Below are 25,322 nucleotides of genomic sequence, written 5' to 3'. Positions count from 1 at the left end.
GCCACTACGAAATCTTAAAGAAACATCATTTAAAAGTATATTTATACAAAAACCAGGATATTAGTAATATAAAAGAAACAGAGCTTAATAAAATAAAATACAAAATACTTTATTTCCATAATTTACATACCACAAGCCCTTTCTCTTTACATTCCAATTTTGTGTGGTTAAGTACCAACAGTTGTGACAACTAAAAAAAATTAGGAAAACTAATTTGTGATATAAAAAGTAACCTCTCTCTAGTATAATACAAAGAACATAGTTAATTATGTTTTAATAATAAAATGCTGCACATCTTAAACAGATGCAATTAACGTTTGCTCTCCTGCCTCAAACTGCTCATTGGCCTTCAGCAAAACAAGGGAGCAAGGGGACAAGAACTCCAGAAGTGCCAACTGATCCACAGGCTGAAAAAGCTGGAAGGAAGGAAGGATTCAAGGAGTCTACAGCAATAAGGCATTTTCACTTCCAGTCAAGTGAATTTATATGTACACTTGGGTTAAGGAAAAAGATATGCTGAAATGTGCAGATTGCCATTTTTGGTACAAGAAAAGGATAACATAAGGAGAGAGAGAATCTGTTTCTTAAGCCAAATGCATCAACATGGTTTTACAACTTTCTAAGGTAAATATGCACTCAACAACAAAACACTGTGATGTGTATTTTTCAGGCTATACTTTGATTAGAATATATGTGTTTCAACATTTAATTCAAATGTTAATTCCTTTTTTTTTAGAGACAGCATATTTTAGAATAAATCATTAAGACATTATTAAAGGGATAGTCACAACAAAAGATTAAAGCATGTGCCCTGAATTTCAGGGAATCCTAGCAAACAATTCTAACTTCCTGTAAAAACCAGTAAGTATTTTTGCAAACACAGGTGAAAACTATTAACCTGTACTTCAATGAGCCTGTGAGAGCAAAGAGGGAATAAAACATGCCGTGGTAAAAGTGATACCAGCTTACCTGAATTCCAATTATCTACATTCATTCATTAGTTAGAAACTCTATAGATGGCTAATAAATTATGTGAACTTTGCCAGCTGTTCCCTTTAAGGGAGACTAGAATACAGAAAACACAATCTTATTTTATATAGCATATGAAGGATATGATTCATAATCCAGTGTCTGAGTAAGAACGCCAGTCAAAACAAACTCTGCATTGTGAACATCTGGAAATACAGGAGGGGGGGGGAAATAAAACTTAATCAAGACATCCATGGTAAATTAATTGCAACTACTGAACTTTTAACATTTATGTTTTGTCTAAAAGGACTTGAATTGAGGAGTTGCCAGTTGAAAGTAAGAAAGACGGAGGCAGCACTTATTCAAGGTAACTATGAAGCTGGCACTGTGTGTGTTCTTAAAACATTAATGTTCAAGGAGACTGACATTCTGATTAAGAGGCATTGTGCCTAAGGGATACTTGGCAGTTGGGTGCCAGGAACAGACCTGTGCCAGACACATTTGCAGCTGGTGAGCTGGACAAGTCATGGAAGTGGCCACTCATAAGCTGAGCTAGTGCCATCTTCAATGTAAAGCTATAAATACACCACGGGTGTACATTGGCTCTGTGTGCCGCCTGAATAACAATGCGATTTGAGGTGATTCAAGGTTGTCTTTCATATTATTGAGTTGGACTGTGTTGTTAACAGGCATGCCGAGGTGGATCAGCAAGTTGCCAGCCTTCCAAGTAGCACTGTGGTCCTAGTCATTCCATTAAGTTATCTGTTATGTCACACAGACACCGCTTTTATTTTCTCAGAAGTGAAACTAAAGCTCACTGGGGAGCTTGCAGGTGAAAGGGTATCTTTTATGCTGACAGAGAGGTCTGGATTTCAATCCCTTTGCTTATTTCCTAGTACACTTCATTCAGGTAGAGGGACATTCAAATAAATAAGCAGAACATTTCTTCATATAAAGGTAAAGTATAAGCAGTTAAGACTACTGAGGTTGCCTGCTTCCACGAGCGCTGACTTGCCCCCCCCACATTGCGGGGCGCATCATGTGAAGCGTCCCACCCCCACCTAGTGCACAAGTGCTCACTCACCGAGTTGAGACACACAGGTATCCCGCCGGTGCTGGCACTTGTGTGCCGGGTGGAGAATGGGGAACGCAGAGCTGGACTCTGCTCTCAGCCTTCTCCCTGCAGTGCAACATCGGCAGGGAGGAGGCAGAGCGGGCCCCAGGATTTTGGGGGAGCCCAGCCCCCTCAGGCTCCACCACTTGGTGCGCCTGCTTCTAAAAAATAAAATAAATTTAAGAGTCCTGTGGACAAAGAAGCCTGAATGGATCTTCCTGAAGTTCACAGTCTTAATACACTCTGGTAGGTTTCCTTTCCCTGCAAATTTCACCAGCAAGTGAAAAGGGGGGAGAAATATAGCTCCCTTTTTAGATTCTCCATTACAGTGGAACCTCGGGTTGTGGACGTAATCTGTGATGGAGGCATGTCCGCAACCCTCAGCATTCATAACCTGCAGTGCTGCGTCTGTGCGTTACACAATTTGGCACTTCTGCGCAATGGGCAAAACCCAGAAGTAACCCTTTCCAGTACTTCCGGGTTTCCCGCAGTCCGCAACCTGAAAACACGTAACCCAAAGCATTTCTAACCCGAGGTACCACTGTACAGAGCACTGGATTTAACAGCACCAAATCAAATAATGAATCACAATGGAATGAAACTTTCAGGGGTCTTCCATTTTGATTCATGCTGATCCCGTTTGACAGATCCTGTTTCACCTCCAACATTTTGCATTGGCATTTATCTGAACCTGATACCCCTAGCAAAAAGTGTTTTCTTCTAATACTATGCAAAAGCCCATTGTATGTATAAAATCTCCCACAAGCCCACACATCCAGGATTTGATATATAACCAAACTATTAGACTAGGGTACATTTCTTTCCTTCAAGTGCTGGTGCCATGTTGCATTGTTAAACATTGTTATAAGTATAAAGAACACATACCTATGCCTCTGGCAAAATATTCTCGACATAAGTGAAGATCATTTTCGCAAGAAATCAGAATAATCTCTGATAAACTCTGTATTAAAAATAGTGAAACTGAGTCAGCTCAAATGGACAATTTTCTAAGCAGAAAGATGTTAGAAAATCAATCAAGATCACACTCACTTTGTTTTGCTTGTGTTCCATGAGCTTTCGGAAAGAAGGTTGTTTGTTCAATACCTTTCCTCCTGCACATTCCACAATAGATTTCATAGTGGAAAGGCTTGGGCAAATTCCAGGTGTAATATAGAAGTACTTTCCCTAAAATCAAAACATTTATGAAACACAAAACACATTGTATGTCTGCATTTATGCCACTGATTACTATGTCACAGAGCAAGGTACCAGTGTGTTCTGTCCACTTCCTGTTAATTAGGGTTCCATTTTTTGGTATATCAACTTCTCACCCTCTCCTGCCTCTTCTCTAATGTTATCATTCCCCCCCCCCCCTAAAGCTGATGTTCGCCATGGATACCTTGCTAATTTCTTCTACAAGGGAGGAAGAAGGTTCTGACTTGCTATTTCTACAAGATCTCAAGGAAGCCCCACCCCATAGTTTTTATACACTGTACTCAAGTAGAAGAAGACTTAGAAGTAGAAGTGGGGAGACAAGAATGTTACAATAATTAAAAGCATGTTTGAATTATGAATAAATAAATGCAGTTTGATACAAGCAAAATAAGACTGTGTTTACAGAGGAACCTACAGCAAGTTCTTACTTTACCACCTGCTTCCTAATGTTTGCTTAAAATAGAAAGTACTCGGCTATCTTATCAATAACGTAAAGAGAGGCATCAATAAACAGAAGAATTACCAAGTTTCAGTGGATCTTGCAGTTATAATTTTTAAAAAAGGAAGAGAATCAGCCTGTCTCTGGGTTCCCTACACAAACTGCAGTATAAAACGACATGGCTGACAGATTATTTCTGTTCTACAAGGACAGTCATTCATTAAATGGAATGTTTTAAAATTACAGATGGAAAAGCATTAAAATGATCAGGCATAAATACTCTCCATTATTTGTAAAGAGTTAATGCATGAAGGGATGACTTTTGGCAATTTCATAATTTGAAATATTACTTTTAAATTATGAATGTCAAACCTTAGTTGCCATTCTCAAAATGATGTTTCAATGGGTAACAAAGAGCCGAGCTTTAGACCATAATTACCAAATTATGGATTTATGAGCTGAATAGAAAAGGCTTGATAATCACTTGTACATAGGAAAACAGAAAAATCTAAAAGAACTGTCAAGATTCTGAACTAGAGGAGAAAAATAACCAACAGCTAAGTATCAAGAAATAGTGGTCTTGAAAAGGACTGAGAAGCAGGAATAAAACCAAAGGTTTGGGAGATTTGAGAAAACTAAAAGAAGAAAAGAGAAGTGGATAGTTGCCGGTATCAAAGATTATGTAAGTTCCAAAAGGACACAGAGTCAAAACCAGATTGCAAAGAATTGCATAAAGAAGAAAGATAGATATCAGGATAGAACAATGTCTTGGGAACTGCAGAAAGGGGTGGAGGCGACATGGATAAGCTCCCATTTCTTCCCCTACCAAAGCCAATAAAAAATAAAAAATGTTAAGTTCCAGGACAGTGAGGAACTAGCTGAAGTGACAACAAATGATGCTGGTGCAGACACCACATGTGCTGGGAGTTTTATAAATTACATAAAGTTGCCTTTTCCCTTGAGTACAGTGGTACCTCGCAAGACGAATGCCTCGCAAGACGAAAAACGCTTTTTGAGTCGTTCCGCAAGACAAATTTCCCTATGGGCTTGCTTCGCAAGACGAAACGTCTTGCGAGTTCGTTTCCTTTTTCTTAAAGCCGCTAATAGCCGTGCTTCGCAACACGAAAAAACCGCAAGACGAAGAGACTCGCGGAACGGATTAATTTCGTCTTGCGAGGCACCACTGTATCATTTTTTAGACTGTAAGCCTGCAGGCAGGGACTGTCTTATTTTAATTGATTGTACGTAAGCTACTCTGGGAGACTTTTTGGCTGAACAGAGGGGTACTAAGGCTCTAAATAAATAGTAATATAAGAAGTCATTTACAGGCCAAGTACTTCTCAAAGACAATCAGTCAATTCGGAAAACCTGCCAAATTATGGGGAAGGAAGAATTATGGTGACTTTTGCACTGATAAACCAGTTTGTAATTGGCTAGCAAACCATATTCCAAAGTCATGATTTGAATTGGGTTTGCAAATCATGGGGGCAGTTAACAGTGATCATTCTGTTTGCAGACACTGCTATAAACAAACTTACAAAGCAGATGGGAAATGAAAACACATGCATGATTCTAAATTATGATTATGTTTGGAAGCTACAACCAGGCTGTTGGTGTGATGCCTCGGTGGAATCCAGTCTACAACATTTAGTTATACTGAAGTACTTATATTTCAAAATAAAAGCTACAAGTGGTTGCAAATACTTTTTTTCTAGGCTAGCATACATGATGGTAACACTCATGTCTAAACACTTGGTTCAAATAATCTGGATTTAGCGCTTTTTAAAAACTGATGTACCTTGAAGAGCGGTGTCTCCTGTGCTTTCTTTAGAGATTCTTCTAAGCTGAAACAGAAAAGAACTTCAGCTTCTGCATCCCTGAGTATGTAGTTTTGCTCTTCTAAAATGGAGGAAAAATATAACTGTAACTATTCATAACACAAAAAGATGCAAGCATCTACTACTGAGAAAATAAATTGTTATAAAAATAATAATTATTATTTATGAATTTATAGACTATCATATCAGATACTACTACTTTAGTTTGGGCATTTAGATTCAGTTGCCCCACTGTAAGTTCCATCAATAAGGAAGATGCCAATGAGGCAGCTAGCGACTGTCTTCTTTTAAAAATCAATAGCTTAATTTTAAGAATTGCTTCGGACCCTTAAATTAAGCAGCACAACTCAATATAAGAAGCTGGAGTTAAGTACTTGCTTTAATTTTATATTTGTTAAAAAATTTAACACTTGAAAATTGCTGAGTGAAGAGGAACTACTTTTAAAACCACTGAAAATTTAGAAAAAGAAATCACTCATTAAAAATGGCACTAGAGATGTTAAAGTTCTACATGCATAGCCATAAAGGTGGATGTTGGGAGCCGCCCAAAGTGGCTGAGGCAACCCAGTCAGATGGGTGGCATAATAAATTAACAATTGTAATAATAATAGCAATAGTAGTAGTAGTAGTAGTAGTAGTAATATTTTGTAAAATATTAAGCACTGCTTTGTAAACTGTACCTACAAGTAAAACACAGTACACACAGCTGGGGGGCATTAACCCTCTTACCTGACTCACTCCCCTGGTCACAGGGGAAACTTCTATTTCAACATTTTTTGATTTGATTGTTCTAGTGTTGTCCCCCTGCTTAACAGCAAGAAGGGCACTATTTTGCGCATGCTTCGTTTTTGTGTTTTAAAGGAGAGACTCTTTATATCACTTATACTGAAAAACTTAAAGAATCACTTACCTATAAACTTCTGGCCCTTGAAACACTCTTCCAACCATTCTGGGGTTACTATATGCTTTACAACTGAAATAGCTGTAAGGAATTTTACAGTACGTGTCACTTTACTCGCTATTAAGTGAGTGCATTTCTGGGCAGATTCTGCTACTTCACCTCCAAGAATGTAGAGTTTCTGAAAATTTTATTTAAAAAAAAGGTTTAAGCCTCCAGCCACATCATAATAGTTCAATCAAACTAAAAGCAAGATAAACTAAGCCTAGTTCACACAAGCATACACATAATTACCATACAAAGCACATGAACCAGCTCCACTGAAAAACAATGTAAGGCAGCCTTTCTCAACCTTGTGTGTTGTCTTGTGTGTTGACTACAACTCCCATCATAGCTAGCCAGCATGGGCACTGGTCAGGGATGGTGGGAGCTATAGTTCAGGAACATCTGGGGACCCAAGATTGAGAAAGCTTGCTGTAAGGTGATAAAACCTATGTCTGTGATGCCACACCTCTGATGTCTTTTATGCTTTTACATTAGCAGGCACTGCAACAAACATAATTGTGTGAAACTACCCCTAGAGAACAGAGACGCAGGTGGCGCTGTGGGTTAAACCACAGAGCCTAGGGCTTGCCAGTCAGAAGGTCGGCGGTTTGAATCCCCGCGATGGAGTGAGCTTGCGTTGCTCGGTACCTGATCCTGCCAACCTAGCAGTTCGAAAGCACGTCAAAGTGCAAGTAGATCAATAGGTACCACTCTGGCGGGAAGGTAAACGGCGTTTCCGTGCGCTGTTCTGGTTCACCAGAAGCGGCTTAGTCATGCTGGCCACATGACCTGGAAGCTGTACGCCGGCTCCCTTGGCCAATAAAGCGAGATGAGCAGCGCAACCCCAGAGTCAGCCACGACTGGACCTAATGGTCAGGGGTCCCTTTACCTTTACCCCTAGATATACCATATAGTCTAGCAACCAGAAGTCAAAGAAGAGTCCTGCTAAATTAGACCAAAGAATAGAATACTGAACCAGATAGGCCAAACAATTGTCAAATTTTGGGGGCCTCTTGATAGATTTGCAAAGTAAATAAATTGCCATGGGCACCATACAAACACCAAGACACACACCGCAACCTGTTTTATGAGTTACAACAGAACACTACTTTCAAGCCTAACTTCAGCATGAGCGGGTGAGGGGAGGAAACCCTGTGGGTGCCAGAAGAGGTCTCTACAGACACATGTACCCCTCATTAGCAACCCCAGAGATAGGCCTTTGGTCTGATCCCGTAGGCTCTTATGATGATTTAGGTTTCTGTACAAGACTATATAGTAGATCTAAAAGAGCTTTCATACATGTATGTTTTGTTGCAGCAACTGGTAACCTGCTTGCATGAATGGGCCACCAGAGGTATAGAATCACAAGACAAACGTTTTAGATTATTTTGCAGGGCTTTCAGTAGAGAAAAATGTTACAAAAGTGTTTGTTCTGTTAAGACAGAGGAAAGTCACCTTGATGTACTGATGCACCTGGGAAGGCTCAAATCCCGTGAAGAGCACTACTGGTGTCAATTCTGATGTCACGTTTTTATTAGGAGTTGGCAAGTCTTCAATTCTACAAATACAAAATACTGTTAATACAAAACACGGTGTTTTTGGATTTAAAATTCAACACAATTTTGATATACTGTTTTCTTGATTAATATCTAAATGTAGAGAAGGTCCATGAAGTGTGTAGAAACACACCGTATGCAACTTTTGTTTGGATTTAGCTGGTGCAGCCATCTTTTGTAGAATATTTCATTTCTGAAGCACCTACGTATGGCATTATTTCAAGGTTAATGTTTTCTTACATACTTTTAGTTAGTTTGCATCCTCCCTCCAAACTTTTCACTTTCCAAAGGACAAGTGTCTCTCTAAATAATCATCAGCAGAATGATAATATAGAGCAAGGCTGGGGAACTTTTTTCAGGCCATGAAGGGGCCCTCATAGGGGACCTTCAGAGATCAACATGCTAGTGTTGAATGGGCCAGAGGCAAAAGTGGGTGGAGCAGCAGGTGCAACTCTTACCTTTGCAAAGTACACACAAAGGTCCAGCCCAAAGGTTTCTACACACACACAGTACAAATTTCTCAATCTTCCATCAATGCAAGCAAGAGACCTCATCATAGTTCAAGAGCGCATTCCACCCAGGCAAAAGAACATAAGGAAGGTGCAAAGCAAGGCTGAGAACTAGGAAGGCAATATAGCCTGTTGTTGTTTAGTCGTTTAGTCATGTCCGACTCTTCGTGATCCCATGGACCAGAGCACGCCAGGCACTCCTATAGACTAGTCAGTATTTCTCAAATTTGGGTCCTCAGCTGTTGTAATCCGACAACAGCTGGGAACCCATGTTTGAGAAGTGCTGAGAGTCCTGAGACAGAGGGGCCCAAAATGCTGCAGTCGTCCCCTAGGATTGCAGTTTGCCACTCTAGACAGAGAGATTTCCAGAGGTTTTAGCAGTAGTTTTGATAACTTTATTTAATAGACTAAGAATGTGACACGTTGGAGAATGGCCACTCTCTTACCTTGGCCGCTTGCTTGACGGTTGAATTACCGATTCATTTTGCTTTGGTTTTAGTGGTAATCTCACACCCTACAACAAATAATATAGAAATATATAAGCACGTGCGCACACACACACACACACACACTTCCCCTCTAATAATTATTTACTATTTCACAGCAAAATCTTTTAGCCATAGTAACTAAAATAAAAACAAATTTAGCACACTTAACGCCTAAGCATAGGAGACTAGATGCAGTTTAAAACCTTTTGGAGAAAGGTTAATTAGTTTGTGTTTGTGCATACTACACAACCTAGTATGCTTCATCAGTCATCAAATAATTATATAAGAAATTGTCAACAGAAAGCAGTATCAAAACTGAAGGTTGTTCAAGACATGGCCTGGTGTCAGTGCCACGCTAAACTATAGTTTAGCACAGGGGTCTGCAACCTTTAAGACAAAAAGAGCCACTTGGACCTGTTTCCGAAGGGAAAAAAACTGGGAGCCGCAAAACTCGTCATTATAAAAATAACTTTTTTGTCACTTTTTTATTATTTCTTTGTTTGACCCCTCAGAATTACTCCTCATAGAAATAAACGTTAAATTAACAAGTTAGCTTTTTTATGTGTGTGTTCTTCACTCCCCTTCAAAACAGTGACCAGCGTACATGCCCCTTACAATGTAGCGGGCGGGCGGGAAGGTGATGTCGGGACAGTGCGTGACTAACGCACGCACCGCCCCCATGCGACGTCACAGCCAGTACAGCGCCCGTCAGAGTGGAGAGTGTCAGGGCGCACAATGCGCCTTCCCCTCGCTAGTTTCCGCCCCGGAGCCGCGGCAAAGGTATAAAAGACCCACATGCGGCTCCGGAGCCGCGGGTTGCAGACCCCTGGTTTAGCATGAGAAAAGCCACAGCCCCAAATGTATGTACTCCCACCACCCTGATGCAGCCATAAGAACTTTTCACTTTCATTTTCACTAGTCACTCTTGTCAAATTTGTATTGCTAATATGCCTCTGCAAAAATCCAAACACGTTCAAAGATCATTTAAATAGCAAATCATATTTTTAAAATTGGATTCTTTATTCTTATATTATGTAACCTGCCCTGGAATCAATTTTAAACAAAGGACAGCATAAGTGTATCTTAAACAAATGAATCTTTTAAGCATTTATATTCCTTTGTCCAAACAGATTTATGATGTCCCCACTGAAATAGCAGTTAAAGTAAATAAATTATTAGCAAATCCACATACCATTAGAAGTTCTGACGATACTTTTAGTGGAACTCTCCAAGCATCTGGGAACAGTGAACAGGAAAGAACAAGTTTTGACATGAGGACATATATTTTCTTTACATTCCACCACACTAATTCAGTGCATAGTCTTTTCATGCTAATTACACACACATATCTGACAAGTATGCATGGAACATACCCCAAAAGTGGTGCAGTTCACATTAGGAAAGTAAATATGTACTACCCTTTATTTCATGTGTTGCTTCCAGTTTTGCACAAACATTCTAGCAGTGCAATCCTAAAAGTCTTTAAAGGGAATGAATGTCATTTCCTATGGGGCTTCCTTCTGAGTAAACCTTGCTTAGTTAGAATAGTAAATCAGAAACCCAAGCAACAGCCATACTGACATGTCCCAAGCCATGCAAAGTTCGTAAGTCTGAGCAACATATATATTTATTCATATATTTCTTTACTGCAGAAAACTAACATTTGCTATGCTGTATGTCTGGCAACTCTTCTTACCAAGAAGGTTTAAAACCAGATGTTGATTAGGAGCAAGTGGTTCTTGAAGATTGAATACTGTGTATCGATTGTGCTGTATTTGCCGCAGTGCTTCAAAATTTCCAAGTAATATATCACAGAGCCATTGCGCATTCACACATGGTATCCTCCACTCTTTGGCTTTCTCATACTTTAAACCAGTTGGCCTTGTTACGGAGGGAAAAGAGACACAAATGATACTAAACATCTTATTTATTTTCATTTATGAATCGCTTCCCATGAGGCATCCCAAAGCCATTTACAATAAAAACTTGTATAAAACAATTGCATAAATAAAAATTTAAAACAATTGCACATATACATACATACATTATTTATATATATATATATATATATATATATATATATATATATATATATATATATATATATATATATATATGTTTAAAACAAAAGATACCAATTGGGATAATTTCTTTAGAATGTAATAACTTCTCTGTTTATTTTATAATTTTATACTCACTAATATTTTCACAAATTGTAACAATATTATTTATATATCATGGTGACTTGCAATCTCGATCACACGCAGTCTGTAGTCCGCTGGCAGTAGGAGTACAATATGGGCATGTCTTTAAGTTAACATCTTACATTAAAAACCTGACAGTACCAAATTATCGAAGGCTTTTCACCAAAGCCAGACTAAATGTCTTTCCTTCTGCAGTGTTGGATGGCAGGTTGAGAGGAGTTCCCTACCAGGACAGACTTTGCTCGTGTGCTCAAGATATCAATTCCATAAAACATATTTTGTTGCACTGTGCAAAATATGAGCAAGTCAGGGCTGAACTGATATTACCCTTGCTGGTACTTTTCCCAGGAAAATCAGAGGCTCACTATGCCAGGTTCCTATTGGAAGACCGGACAAATGCTAGAACATTAGCAGTGGCCAAGTTTTTGTCGGTGGTTGCAAGAACCAATGATCCCTATATTCTGAACGAAATGCTTGTTTAACCTGGAGGTAGGCTGTATGAATTGGGTATTGCTTTGTAACGATTTGTTGGGTCTCTGGACCATAATAAAGGTTGATGATGATATATCATGGTTAATAAAAAAATCAAAATAAATATAAGCCACTTACTCTTTACAGATGAGAACTGTGTTGCTGCGACAAAGATAGCCTGTGTACTTTGCACCTGAGAGGTAGGCCATCAGCTTGAGATCATCTCTGTCACTATCAACAAAACCTGTCACTGAGATTATCTGGAACAGAAGATGATTCACCCATCAGAAATATGAGTAAACAGAAATTTCAAATAAATGCTATCAAAAAAAGTTGTAAATCTCTCTTGGTCATTTGTAGTATGTGTCTCCTTGCCCATCTTTCAATGCCTACCAAAAGTGTCCTATTCTTTAAGTACATATTATGGGTAACCTTTTCTTCCCAAGTCTTCAGTTAATTTGAAGTATGCTATGAAACAGTAACTCTTCTCATTCTCAAAATGTGGACACATAACTGCAGCCAGACGTTTTTCTATTTATCTAAATCTTTTCGTACTGCCTTTTAGCCCCAAAAGATTCCAAGGTTCATTTCGTGGAATTATTAATTGATGCAGGAAGATTCAAGGTGTAAGCAACCCTTGACAGAAAAGGTCCAAACCAAACATTCGAATATGAAGTGGTAAAATCTTCAGGCAGTCACTTTATGACAGGGGTTCATAATCTATACCCCTCCAGATATTGTTGGACTTCCAAATCTCAGTCATGGTCAGTATGGCCAAAGGTCAGGAATGTTAGAGGGGCTCCTGTTCTCCATTCTTGCTTTATGATATCATTTTCATAAATTGAACCATTTGCCTAACTCTCAATGTGATAACCAAATTTACCATCGAACAGAAAACCCTTCATAATGCAGTAATCCTCACACAAAAAGGAGTAACAAACAAACAAACCAGTTCCACACCTGAGATTTAAAGATAACTTAAATTGCACAGCAAGGAAATATATCCCATTTACATAAATATATTTAGGTGCAGTACAAAAAAATCCTGAATTCAATCATGTAATTTTATTAATTCCAATTAGAGTTGTAAAATATTCTCAGAGACAGGACGTTACATATTTGCTCATTTTTATATCTTCCGACATTTAAAGCTGCTTGAAGTAAAAGAAATAATAGCAACAGCACCTTCCAAGCAAAATGCTAGAGTTAATTTCTTACATGCTGTGAACATGGTTTCCCTCCTGGTGGAAATGCTACAGGAAAATGAAGAGCTCGGTGAGGTGGTACCATTTTCTTCTTTTTTAGCACAGAGTTCAACCAGTGTGCTGTGATACATCTCTTTCTTTCTCTCAAAGCCTGCAACACAAATGCAAAACATTGTCACTGTACATATAAATTTTAGTAGGTATGTATGAAAATATTTTAAATATATATATGTTGCTGCTTTAGGTTTATAAAGCTTTTAGCCACCCACTTTCAAACAAAAATGAGGTTGGTATGGGATACAGATGAACCAAAGTCCTCAGACTGCAGTGAGTGCCATCTATGATACAGGCCCACCAATCCTTAGGTTAGTCACTCTCAACTGTAGGGAGCATACAACTACCACATTCTACAGAACAACAACCAAAAGATACAATATATATATTTTTTTTGTATTCGGTCTCTTTCCTATTCAAGCCCCCCCCCCCCTCTCCACACACAGAGAGAGAGAGAGAGAGAGAGAGAGAGAGAGAGAGAGAGAGAGAGAGCGCCCTCTAACCCCATCCCCAATTCTTCATAATTGCCTCCTGGGCCTCAGAACAAAGGTGGTGACAGAGCAGATGGGAAGCCCCAAGTCATAGCATGAGTACTCGTTTGGCTGCCAAACAGCTATAACAGCAGGGGAATACCTAGGAGGAATGGTCTACTCAGGAGGAGGGAGAAGACCTAGCTACAGGCCATGGCTGCACAGAGAATCTTAGGTTATTGCTGTTTGAAACTATATGCTTAAAATTGTATTTTACAGTTTTAAGTTGCCTTGAGGTTACTAGCAGCAAAAGACTGGCAGAACATAAATTATGTATCTATAGATACTTTCACCTTTGTAATAAATTGTTCCTGAACTATTATATCATTCAATGTAAGGAAATAAACAGCTCTTACAAACATAGGTAAGTACATTTGTGCCATTTGGTCTTACCTGAGCATACATATTACTAAGCTGACTTTCACAGAGAAGATGTGTACACCGGTTTGTGAATGTGGGATCTACTGTACCGCCATTTGCTTGGATTATCTAGAAAAATAAAAACTAGACACACTTAAAAGGTTTGTTAATCAAACAACACTTATTGAATTTTTTTGCCATGTTACATATGTGCCATAGTTTAAAACCTGTGAAGGTAATACAGGCTCTTATCACTGTATTTTGCACAAAACCTAACTGGTAAGCTTGTTACTTGAGAGTAATTGGAAATTTTGGCAGATGGACCTCTGATAAACAGATAACAAAGAAAGGCAGAAATTATGTTTGAAGCTAGTAATAGTAAAAATCAGTTAAAAGGAGAACAAAGAAGATGAAGTTTTGTGTGCTTTGTTGGTAACATACATATTATAGACATGGAATATATATAATAATCTGGTAAGTCAAAAATAAAACAATTTGTTGGTTTTTAAATATACCTATTTTTGTTTAAGAAACTGAAAAACTAATGCACAAAACTGAAAAATATTCACAAACAGAACAAATAATTACCCTTTTCCATGTTGCCAGTAATTGTTTATCAGACATCTGCTCAGGATAATCAGCAATTGCAAAGACACAACCCAACAGAAAATAGTCTTCTGGAACTAGAAGAGTAATAAAAATTAAATTTATACAAAATACTCTAGCATACTTTCTCTTATTTAATGGGCTACCATTAATAGTAAAAAGGTCTTCATTTACTGCTATACTCATCTCTTCAAAGATTGAAACTTGCTATAGCTCACAGAACATAAGCACACCTGCAAGGTCCTCCACTTCCCAGCAAACTTTAGATTGGTGTTGGAAAGCAAGTGGCTGAATTTAAAGGGTGTTCTGCAGATGCAGAAACAGTTCTGTGAACTGGAGTTGCATTGTGCACACATCACCTCAGGGACTGTGCATGGGCTATTCCCTCTGCCCATTACCGTACATACAAAAGTGAAGAAGCACCGTGCAGAGACTGCCCTTCACTAGTATTTGGATGCATTGTGAAAAATGCTTAGTAGACTGTAAACAATGAGAGCACTGGTGGGTCTAATAAAAATAGGCCATGAGTTCATTCCAACAAGCTCTATACTTGAGCATGTCCACTGAAATGGAGGACTGACAATGGCCCCATAACACATGTAAATTATCAAATACAAAAAAGTCTTGGAAAATGTTTGAACTAGAAGAATCTCCTACGTGAAAGTTTGTAGCTGAAACTATTTTTTTGGCCACGGCACCGTGCTGAGAAACTCACTTCCAGATGTGGTTTGTTCTACCTTACTCTACTCTTGGTTTTCAAGCTGTCAACAAAGATGGTTCGCAATCAGATCACCATTGGTATTTTGTTTGGAGAATTGCTTGCTCTGATCTCAGCTGCTCTTTTACTGCTTGTCTGATGTTTTATATCGTCACTCTTACAGTTTTAACATGAACCTTTTAATTAGATTTGTAAGACACATTGTAGACCCACTGGGTCAGAAAGGGGGCGAGGAGTGTTCTACTATTTAAATAAGTGTAATTAAAGCCTCAGCTAACATACACGAGAACAAAATTACTAACTTTCTATGGATGGATCATGCCCAAAGAGCTGCTGCTGCTGCTGCAACTGTTGCTGCTGAGCATGCTGTGATGGCTGAACTGGAACCTGATGCTGCAATGTCTGAGAAGTCTGGGTCAAGAGTTGAGATGCTTGATTTTGCATTTGTTGTTGTTGTTGTTGCTGCTGCTGCTGCATTCGTTGCAAATGTTGCTGCTGTAGTTGCTGCTGCTGTAACTGTTGTTGAAGGTTTTGCTGCTGTAGTTGCAGCTGCTGTTGCTGTAGCTGCTGTTGCTGTAGCTGATGCAACTGCTGTTGCAAGGCATGCTGCTGCTGAAATTGCAACTGTTGTTGAGGACGATGTACTTGCTGCTGAGAATGTATCTGTTGTGTAGAAAACTGTAACTGCTGCTGTGAGAATTGGTGTTGATGAACTTGCTGTTGCACAAACTGATGAGGCTGCTGAGAGAAAGACTGTTGAGTAATCTGAGGCTGCTGTGGCTGCTGCTGTTGCTGCAACTGCACAATTTGTTGGGATGGAAGATGCAAGAGAGGGAGGTGCTGCTGCTGCTGCTGCTGCTGTTGTTGTTGTTGCTGCTGCTGCTGCTGCTGTTGTTGTTGCTGTTGCTGCTGTGACTGCTGAGGTGGATGCTGCTGGTGTAGTAAGTGTGTCTCTGGAGTCAATTTAACTTGACTAAGCAACACAGCATTTGAATGTCCCTGCTGGCTATGGTTTACTTGCTGCTCCAAAGTTTTTGTAGGAGCAGAAAGTGATTGCAAGATCTAGAAAACAAAAGGATGCATGTAAACTTTCCTTCAAAACATTTCACTGAAAACAGATAAGCATAAATCAAATCTGAAAACTTTCTGATGCATTCAACTAAAACTGTACTTTATTAGAAGTCTAATTAATAGAGGAAAGCATTTAGTTATTCCACAAAACAGTTATTTTGAATACAAATTAACAGAAAGTTTATATTCATTGGCAAATGGGAGAATTTTCAAGAGGTCCCAATATACAGATCGCACGGAGGTAGGTAAATGTTGTAGGAAGTGTGATATAAAACATGCAACACAGCATTATGCTTCTACACTTCGCACATTAAGAGAAAGGCTAGCATAATTAAAAAGAAATATACAGTAAAAATTCTCTGTGCTCATTTTTCTCTTCAAGTAGTTTCTTCTATTTCTGAAGTTGAGATGAGCATTGGTACTTATGCAGCCAAATGATACTATCCACACCTAAGAGATGTATCAGAAGGCTAAGGCAGGCAACAAAATGTAAAGAAATACAATTTTTTAAAGGAAAAAACCCTGAAGGGAACCCCTCAAATAGTAATCATGGAATGGTAAGTTACCATGGGGAAAATATTTACTGATCTAAAGAACACTTTCAAATTGCATATGAATTACGTATTTGCTCCTCATTTCCACAGCACTGTATCTGATTTGCTCACTTGCACAATTAAGAACATGTTTTCACATTTTCTATCATCTATTTCTTTTTAATTTAGAAGACTTCTGCATGTTGCAGGCCTTGGTAAAGTAAAAGGGCAAGTGGCTCGGCACACGTACAAGCATAGGATAAAATATGAAAAGACTATGCCCAACTACACTAAAGGATTCAAAAATCACCGGAAAGAAAATTTAAACTCATATACAGTGGTACCTTGGTTTAAGAACAGCTGAGTTTATGAACAACTTGGATTAAGAACGCTGCAAACCCATAAGTAGGTGTTTTGGTTTGTGAACTTTGCCTTGGAAGCAAAACATGTTCCGCTTCCTGTTGTGTGTGTTCCATTTGTAAGTTTGTAAGCCAAGTTACCACTGTAATCAATGTACTAAAATTTCTGTAATTGTTTGAGTGCAACACAGCATTTCTATAGTGCTTTCTGGCACTAAAACCACTTCACATGCGTTATCTAGTTGTAATCCTTACAACAATTCTCTTTGTATTTTATAGTATCAAAGTCATAAAAGCTACTCACTTCCAAACATTTTTTTTTAACTTGTACTTTAAGATACTTACATGCGCAACATTTGATGGTCTATTAACCTGCTGAATATCAGCATTATTTGTAATATTTCTTAATGTCCGTACTGCAGGACTCCATGCAGCCATCATTTCGGGACGTCCAGAACTTTGAGGACTTTGTACTGAAGCCATTATATTACTTCTCATCTCAGAGGACAAAATATTGCCTGGGACAGGTGGGACATTGGCACACAAATTTATCAATCCAGAATCCTTGCCTGAAGGCAATCTGCGCTTTGCTGTATTCTGTGGAACTTCAGCAGGTGTCCAGTTCAAATTTCTTTCATGCTTTTCAGGAGACGAATCTGATGAATCATCAAACATCAGTTCTCCTTTCGTTTTATCAGCATCAATAGATTTAGGTGAAAAAGCTCGATCACCCAAAGGTGAGCCTTCTCGAGAAGATGCTGGACTTGACAACTTTTCATCTGTGCTGGCTTCATTTTGAGAATCCTGATCTTCATTTTCCTCCTCTTCTTCCTCTTCCTCATATATAATTAATCGTGGATGATAGGAAGCCTCATCTTTTTTAGTTTTATCAGATACAGAATCCAAAACCCAGTCAGGTGTCACAATTTTAATGTTTTCTCTTTTACAGGCGCATTCATATTTCTCCTGAGAAGAACAAAAACATTCCAATTATGAGTCAATTTAGCTTTTAGATAGTGTTAGTTTTGTAAACACTCGTTTTAATTATATTGGTTTACATCAGCTCAACAAGTTACATTCCTGGTTACTAATAATAAATAAAATTATAAACTCTTTCTAAGATTATAAACTCCTTAAAAACTTAGTTACTCAGTTCTCTAAAATGTGAGTGGACAACCTGCAACCCTCAGACTAATTTCAAAAACCCTCTGAAACCTATCAATCTGACCTCTGACAAGAGTGATCTCTTCCTTTTCTTGCAGCCTGCTGGGCAACAAGGGATAGAAAGAAAGAAAAAGGCAAAGAGAAAAATTGGCAAAAAGAGATAAGCATTTTAAATACCAAAAAAGTTATAATGGTGCCAACATCCTATTTTTAGGTACTTTAGTGACCAGGCAGTCCTGATGTAGGGAAGTTTTAACTACCACAGCAATTCTTGTGTAATACAGGCTGAAAAAAGTATTGATACAGTACTTGAGAACACTGAAGGGCTTTCCAGCCAAATAAATGCAACTTGGAGACTTAAATAGCAGGAATAAATCAACCTTTTATTTAAGCACTAGTCTGGCAGCCATTCACAGCAAGGAATTTCGTGCACATAAGCACATAGAGGTGAGTGGAGTGGTGAGTGTTCCTTCCCTGTACCCAGCAGAACAGGCTGCTATGCAAGGGGTACACCGACTTCTGATCCCAGAAAAAACATGGCTACTGATTTCTATTACAAGGTAGTAACTTTTGCAGGCTGGTTTACAAGGCTGGAATAAACTGAGGTTCATGTGATATAAGCAAAAAACTAAAGCTGTCTTGGTTCTACATCCATATTTAACTGTACTACTCAAAATAATTTGCTGCCTGATGCAAGATCTTTATAATTTGCTCACCATTTTACCTTTCTGAATATTTAGTGCAAATTGGCTATCCCACTGTAACCGCAGATCATTTATAAAATTAAATACTGGGTTATTTTTCACAAAATAAAAAATAAATAGGCGATCCCAGTCTAACTTCCTTCCACTGTGAAAATTAATTAGCAATTTACTGCTACTCTCCATTCTATATTTTAATCTTTTACCAAAACACAAATGAACCAGTACTTCATGAACATGAATGCCAATTTTCTTTGATTTCATCAAAAGCTTCCTGAAATGAAAAGCTTATAAATCACTCCCAACTATATATTGAACGGATCCCTCCAAAAAAATGTAAAAGGTTGACAAGGGAAGCTTTTTTTGTATAAATCATGCTGATTCTATATCTCAGAAAGTCAAAGTAACATTAAAATGGGAAAACATGTCCACATAATAAAACTCTTACCCCTTTCGGCTCAGGCACAATCAAATGAGTGCATTTTTTATTGAGGCTCAGCCGGCAATCTCCACCATAAAACGTAATCAAAGCCCACAGTGTACTTCGGTCTTCAGTGGAAACCTATCAGAAAAGGTAAAAAAAAAATACCACTAGATATTTAAGGAAAAGCACTTTCTGACACATCATTTGGCTATCAGCATAAACATACAACTATCTGGATAAACATCTTACCTGAGACAGACAAGCAGCAACTCCAAAAAAGATCTGACAGGATTCTGGGGAGAAACCATTTACTCTGACAAAATTAAGTCAAGGATATAATATAAATGAGATGTAAAGTGAATAACTGGTGCAAGTTTACCAAAAGCTTCTCAAATAGCTAAGAAAAATCTTATGAATACTTCTAAAAGTATTTTATTCTGTGAACTGCCCTGAGACCTCCAGGTATAGGGCGGTATATAAATTCTAATAATAACAATACTACTACTACTACTACTACTACTACTAATAATAATAATAATAATAATAATAGGTTGTTTCCTAATCTTCAACTTGGGTCTCACCAATTCAGGTTAGAGTCACACATCAACCACAAAAATAAATAGGTGGTCCAAACATATCACTTAATAGTTTAATCCTATGCATGTTTATCTGGAGGTTTGTCCTCCTGAGTTCCCTAATACTTTACTCCCTGGTACATGTTTATAGCCTTTGCCTCTAACTTTCTAACCTACTACACTGTAACTGAACATACCTAAGTGCTGCCTGTGCACATGTGAGTCCAGGTACATACTTGTAACAGTCCGTTCTCATGTTGTTGCGCTCCAGACCTCTCACAGAGGACGCACATGAAAAAGGGCCTCAGGTGGTGATTGCAGTGTCTGAGGCAGTTCATATGGGGAGAGACGCTCCTTAAGGTATTGCAGTCCTAAGCCACAAGGTTAAAACCAGGACTTTTAACTGGGCCAGAAACTAACCGGCAGTCAGTGCAGCTGGACCAGGATTGGTATGATATGCTCAAACCATCTTGCGCTGGTGAGCAACTTGGCCGCAGAATTCTGCACCTGTTGAAGTTTCCAAACCGTCTTCAGAGGCAGCCCAACGTATTATGTGTTGCAGTAATCTAACCTAAAGGTTACCAGAGCATAGATGACAGAGGTTAAGCTATTGCTGTCCAGAAAGAGGCATAGCTGGACCACCAGCGAGAGCTGATGGAAGGCACTCCAAGTGACAGCAATGGTACCTGTAAACTGTGTACCCACTTCTTCAGAGAGAGAGTGTAACCCTATCAAGAGCAGGCAACCTCCCATCCATTCAGTCAAGGCAACCATCCACTAACACTGCCTCAGTCATATAAAGAATTAATCCTCTAGAACAGCTGCTGTGCTAGCCAATATTCTGCTGGTATTAAGTTTTAAATAAGCATAACACATGTTAACATTTTAACCAAAAAGGATACGGCAGAAGAACTCCACATCGAACCGACAAAGTCACCCAAGAAGGCTAAAAACAGGTGAAAATAATGCATGTAGTGAGTTGCCAATAGACAATGCACATGACATCCCATAAATATCTGTCTATTTAACAAATATGTACCAAATTTAAATTAACCAATCAGCTATTTAACATCTATTGACAGGAACACAGGAACTTGCCTTATAGCGCCCTGGTTTCACACAGCATAGGAAGCCAAACTAAGCTTACTGAGACCGTGCAGGCTGGAGAGGTGCTCACCGTCACTTTGCTCTTCCCCAGTACTTTTTACTTGTGTGCTGAACTAAGTCAAGGTATGGTTTAGCATGTCTTCAAAGCCGGCTTATGGTTATTGAGGAGACAGGTTTATTACAAGCCCAGGTTTGGACAATGTACTACTAAACCAAACCTTGGCCTAACACAGCACAGTGCAGAAGTAAAAAAATATCAGGGAGGAGCACAGCAGCTGCGAGCCACTCTCTGTAAGACATAGTTTGGCTTATCACGTTGTGGAAACAAGGTCACTAAGTCAACATTGGTTCACTCTATTCTATATTGTCTATATTACACTACAATGGCAGTGGCTGTGTTTCAGAGAGAAGGCTTCCCCATTCCTAACTGGAGAGGAACAGAACCTGGAACATTCTGTATGCAAATTATGTGATCTATCACTGAGCTGTGACCACTCCCTTGTTATTAGCATTCCCAAGCACTGCATAAGAATCATGCAAACTTTTACAAGTTCATGGTAATGTATATTTTTATGTTATTTTATATATAAAGCAATATCTTTCCCTTGCCAGCCCGATAATTGTTGACAGCAATCTTGCTAGCATTATTCCATTTTGAGGGTGAGAGGGAGTGTGCTGAATTAATATATAGTACTCTCATCATAAGCACACTTACAGTAAAATGGATCGCAACATTCACATTTCAGGTTCTGGATACAGGGTTTCCCACATATAGTACACTTTTTTTGCACTCAAGTGCTGATTCTAAGATATGAATAACCCTGAAGGTCCTGCACTAAAATTAGGTTTACTGTAGTTAAAACCATCAATTCTAATGTTGTAGGTACTCACTTTTACTACTGGAAGATCAAAGACTTCACGAGATTCACCAACTTCTGGATTGTCTCCATCTTCTGAAATGATGTGTGATGCCAGAGCATTGTAAGAAACCTCCTTCGCCTTGCCATCTTTCAAAAGCTGAATAACCTACAAAACAAGGGGGCTTTTGGTTTTCACTTTCAGGAAAATGCAGATGTTAGACACTATTGAAGCCAAGTGTTTTTCCCTAGAGGCTGGTTTACATTAAAGCCAGATCTTTCCCCAGATAAGCACTCCTTGTGCGCAGCTAAACTGCAACACACAACCATGGGACTCTGAGCTACTCACCCTGGTCTCCTATCATGTCCAGCTCTTACTGTGGCGATACAAGCAGGCACAAATAGGCACATTATAGGCTACTGCAGTGGGAAGTGAAATGCAATTTCTTTTCATTGCATTTTCCAAATCAGAATTCTTGCATGAAAGGAATCTGAATTCTAAATTCACTTTTGTTTGCTACTCCATTTCATTGTTTTGATGCTGTTGTTGCAGGCTTACCACTGATTGTGGATTGGGTATGCAAGATTTCCAGTAGCAGTGTGAAAATCTAAGTATAATGCATTTGCTCACATCTTTATATAGGATGATACATATATAGAGGTTTACACCAGAGAAAGGTGACAGAAATGGAGGCCAGGGTGCACAGAGGAAGGATGTTTATTTCAGTTGCATGTACTTAAGATTAGTTGGAGCAGGGTATGTAGGCTTGGTAGCCGAGCTAAAGATTTTGCAGAAAATGTGTTTTAAGAATAGGTTTGAAGGAAGAGAGGCAGTGTAACCAAGGTGTTCTGAGAGACATTTTCAGTCAGAAGGGCAGTTATTTGAAGGTGCAAGGGACTTCTGGATGGCTGGGATGGAGCTGGATGAACAAAACTCACAAGCAGTGATGATGTCAGCACAGGAGAGAATGAAACAAGACACTAAAAGCAAGACACAAGAAGCAAGACACAGAGGGTATTGAAAATAAAGGATGAGGACCTTGTCCAGGATCCAGAAACTGATATGGGTGTGTATGAATTTAAGAAAAGCTACCAAAACAATGAGAGTGAAGATAAAGATGAATTATTTTGCCTACAAGGCTGGAGAGAGATAGGCTCAAGGGACAAAATGGCAAGAGATGTCAATAACCAGGAGGATATTGTTAATGGGTCTCGTGCCTTGCCTCAAGACAGCTGTGAACACTCTGATGCAGTCAGGGCCAGCTAATTAAGAGGAAAAGCTTTCCTGTTGTCTGTACCACTCCAGGCTGATATTTAATGTTCCCCCCACACAGCCTTGGATGCAGAAAACTACCACCTCAGGGGAAAGGATGCAGCCTAGCCCTCTCCCTGCGAACCCTTTCTTTTAATTCAGGGGTCAGTTTGTTTACACGCAGGAACCCGCGCCTCTCTCTCCCCTGCAGCCGGACTACCGCCGGGAAAAGCTTCCCTACACGGTTAGGTGCCATTTACTCGAACTGGCCCTCCTTCCGCTTTCCCTCGGATTTATAAAACTGAGCTCCTCGGGGAAAGGAGGGGACGCCTGCCAGGTGAAGAGGAGGAGAGCGGGCGGAGAAAACCGAGGACGGGGCCTAGTCCTGGCCGCGTCCCCAACTCAGGCCGAAAAAGAGGAGAGCGCGAGTTTGCGCCGGGAGGGAAGGGACGCAGGGCAGATCCCACACTCTGGGGAAGCCGTGAGGGGAGGAAAAGAGCCTCCTCTGTCGCCTCCCCAGTCAGCCAGCCAGCTAGGCAACAGAGGCCGCCGTAAGGCCTGCCCGGCTCCAAGAGGCGCGCGGGGCGGCGAGACACCGGCAACAGAAATACTGTAAAAAGGTGGGGGAGGGAAGGAGGCGGCCGTTGGGAGCCGTTAACGGCCGCCAGGGCGCGCGGGGGAGGGGGGGTTCGAACGCGCCCCCCAAATCCCCCCTCCCTTCCCGAGAGGCCGCGCGCTCAAAAAACCGGCGCGAGCCGCTGTCAGCGCGTGGCCCGCGTCGTCTTACGGGGGTGGGGGGGGGCGCGCGTGAGGGGAGCCCGTCCGAGCAACGCACCTCGGCGCCTATGTCTCCCACGGCGAAGAACTTGACCTCTTTGAACATCTCCTCGGGAACCTTCAGCTCCCGCTCTTCGGCTTCTTTCGCCATGGATGGTCCCTCCCGGCTGGGCGGCTTTTGAGAAAGGGCGGGGAGAGCGGCCGCCTCGGGTCCTGGGCCGAGGCTCCCCTCGCGAAGCCCCGGGTCTCCCTCGCCCTTCCCCCCCTCCCAGGCAGCGGCGGCCGCCGAACCGCGGGATCAGGGCGCGCGCGCGCTGAGGAACGAACCATCTCCCTCCGGCAGGGCGGGGGGGGAGGGACGGGGGAGGAAAGCAGCAACGCGGAGGGAGGGAGCGCGGGGTGCTCCGTCGGCCCCCGCCGCTCGCAGCCTGCCGTCAGCTTAGCGGACAGAAAGTCTGAACCGTCTTTGAAGACTGAGGGGGGGGAGGGGGGTTGAGGGAGAGCCGCGCTCCCCCTCGCTAGTGGGAATAATGGACTCTTCTGGATTCCGCCCACCAACAAAGCAATCGGCAGTCAGGGAGCAAGCCCGGGCTGCTGCAGTCCCCGCCTCTTTCCGCCCTTAGCTCCGCCCCCTCGCCTTTTGCTTTCTTGCGCCGCGAAAGGAGCTTCCGCTGCCTTGTGGCTCGCGGCGGCCTAGTTCGCTCCTCCTGCCTGGTCCTTATTAAAACAAACACCCACGCTAATTTCACCCGCTCTGTTGTAATGACCCTGCAACTGGGTCTCTATCCCATAAAGCAGGGATGTGAGTAAATAAGGATCTACTGGTAGATCTGGCTAATTTCATTTCTTTTTAAAATTATTTTTATTTGATTTTATGAGTTTAAGAAGCTAGAAAAACAATGCATAATAATTCCCCACCCTTCCACCTCCCTAGCCCTCAGTTGTACAGCTGCAAAATTTAATAATAATAATTATACAGCTAGGTTGCAAGTCAGTACTCTTTCTATACTGCTTCATATTTTAAAGGGGGGAAATCTCAAAGTAGTTTACAACCTACATTAAAACATCAAATGGAACATTTCAGAATAAAATACTACTGAATAAAATAAAATATAAAGTTAAAAATTCTAGTTCTTATATTTCACTATAATCAATATACTGCCCTTCCCAAGCAGCCCAGGGCAGCAAACACCAAGAGCTGATTGCAGAGAGTGCAATCCTGCTAGCTGATGCTTGGCCAGAATGCGATGGCGTAGGAAGGACTGGAAGTGTTTGAAAGCTGC

At 40.4% G+C, this 25,322-nt stretch overlaps 1 protein-coding gene and 1 long non-coding RNA gene across 3 annotated transcripts; one reads left to right on the top strand and one right to left on the bottom strand.

The window, feature by feature from the left end:
* Window positions 1-93: 93 nt before the first annotated feature.
* On the bottom strand, window positions 94-24,330 carry PAXIP1 (PAX interacting protein 1). The gene is made up of 21 exons (XM_081163513.1): window positions 24,098-24,330; window positions 22,045-22,179; window positions 20,949-20,992; window positions 19,721-19,784; window positions 19,496-19,609; window positions 17,528-18,148; window positions 15,522-16,281; window positions 14,484-14,578; window positions 13,929-14,024; window positions 12,965-13,102; window positions 11,885-12,006; window positions 10,768-10,952; window positions 10,264-10,307; window positions 9,030-9,097; window positions 7,974-8,076; window positions 6,486-6,654; window positions 5,536-5,636; window positions 3,134-3,268; window positions 2,969-3,044; window positions 1,116-1,175; window positions 94-489 (listed from the first exon to the last, which is right to left on the bottom strand). The coding sequence occupies exons 1-21, from the start codon at window positions 24,188-24,190 to the stop codon at window positions 473-475; spliced, it is 3,240 nt and encodes a 1,079-aa protein (XP_081019639.1). The 5' UTR covers window positions 24,191-24,330; the 3' UTR covers window positions 94-472.
* Window positions 496-12,080, top strand: LOC308569754. 2 transcript variants are annotated; one of them, XR_014000810.1, is made up of 4 exons: window positions 496-624; window positions 737-861; window positions 1,277-1,336; window positions 11,894-12,080. It is a non-coding gene; the product is annotated as an uncharacterized lncRNA (long non-coding RNA). The 2 variants fall into 2 exon arrangements; XR_014000809.1 differs by lacking the exon at window positions 737-861.
* Window positions 24,331-25,322: the final 992 nt, after the last annotated feature.

Source organism: Podarcis bocagei (assembly GCF_964188305.1).
Source record: "Podarcis bocagei genome assembly, chromosome: 12".
NCBI classification, from domain to species: Eukaryota; Metazoa; Chordata; class Lepidosauria; order Squamata; family Lacertidae; genus Podarcis; species Podarcis bocagei.
Note: the sequence above shows the minus strand (reverse complement) of the source record. Positions and strands in the feature narration are given on the sequence as shown.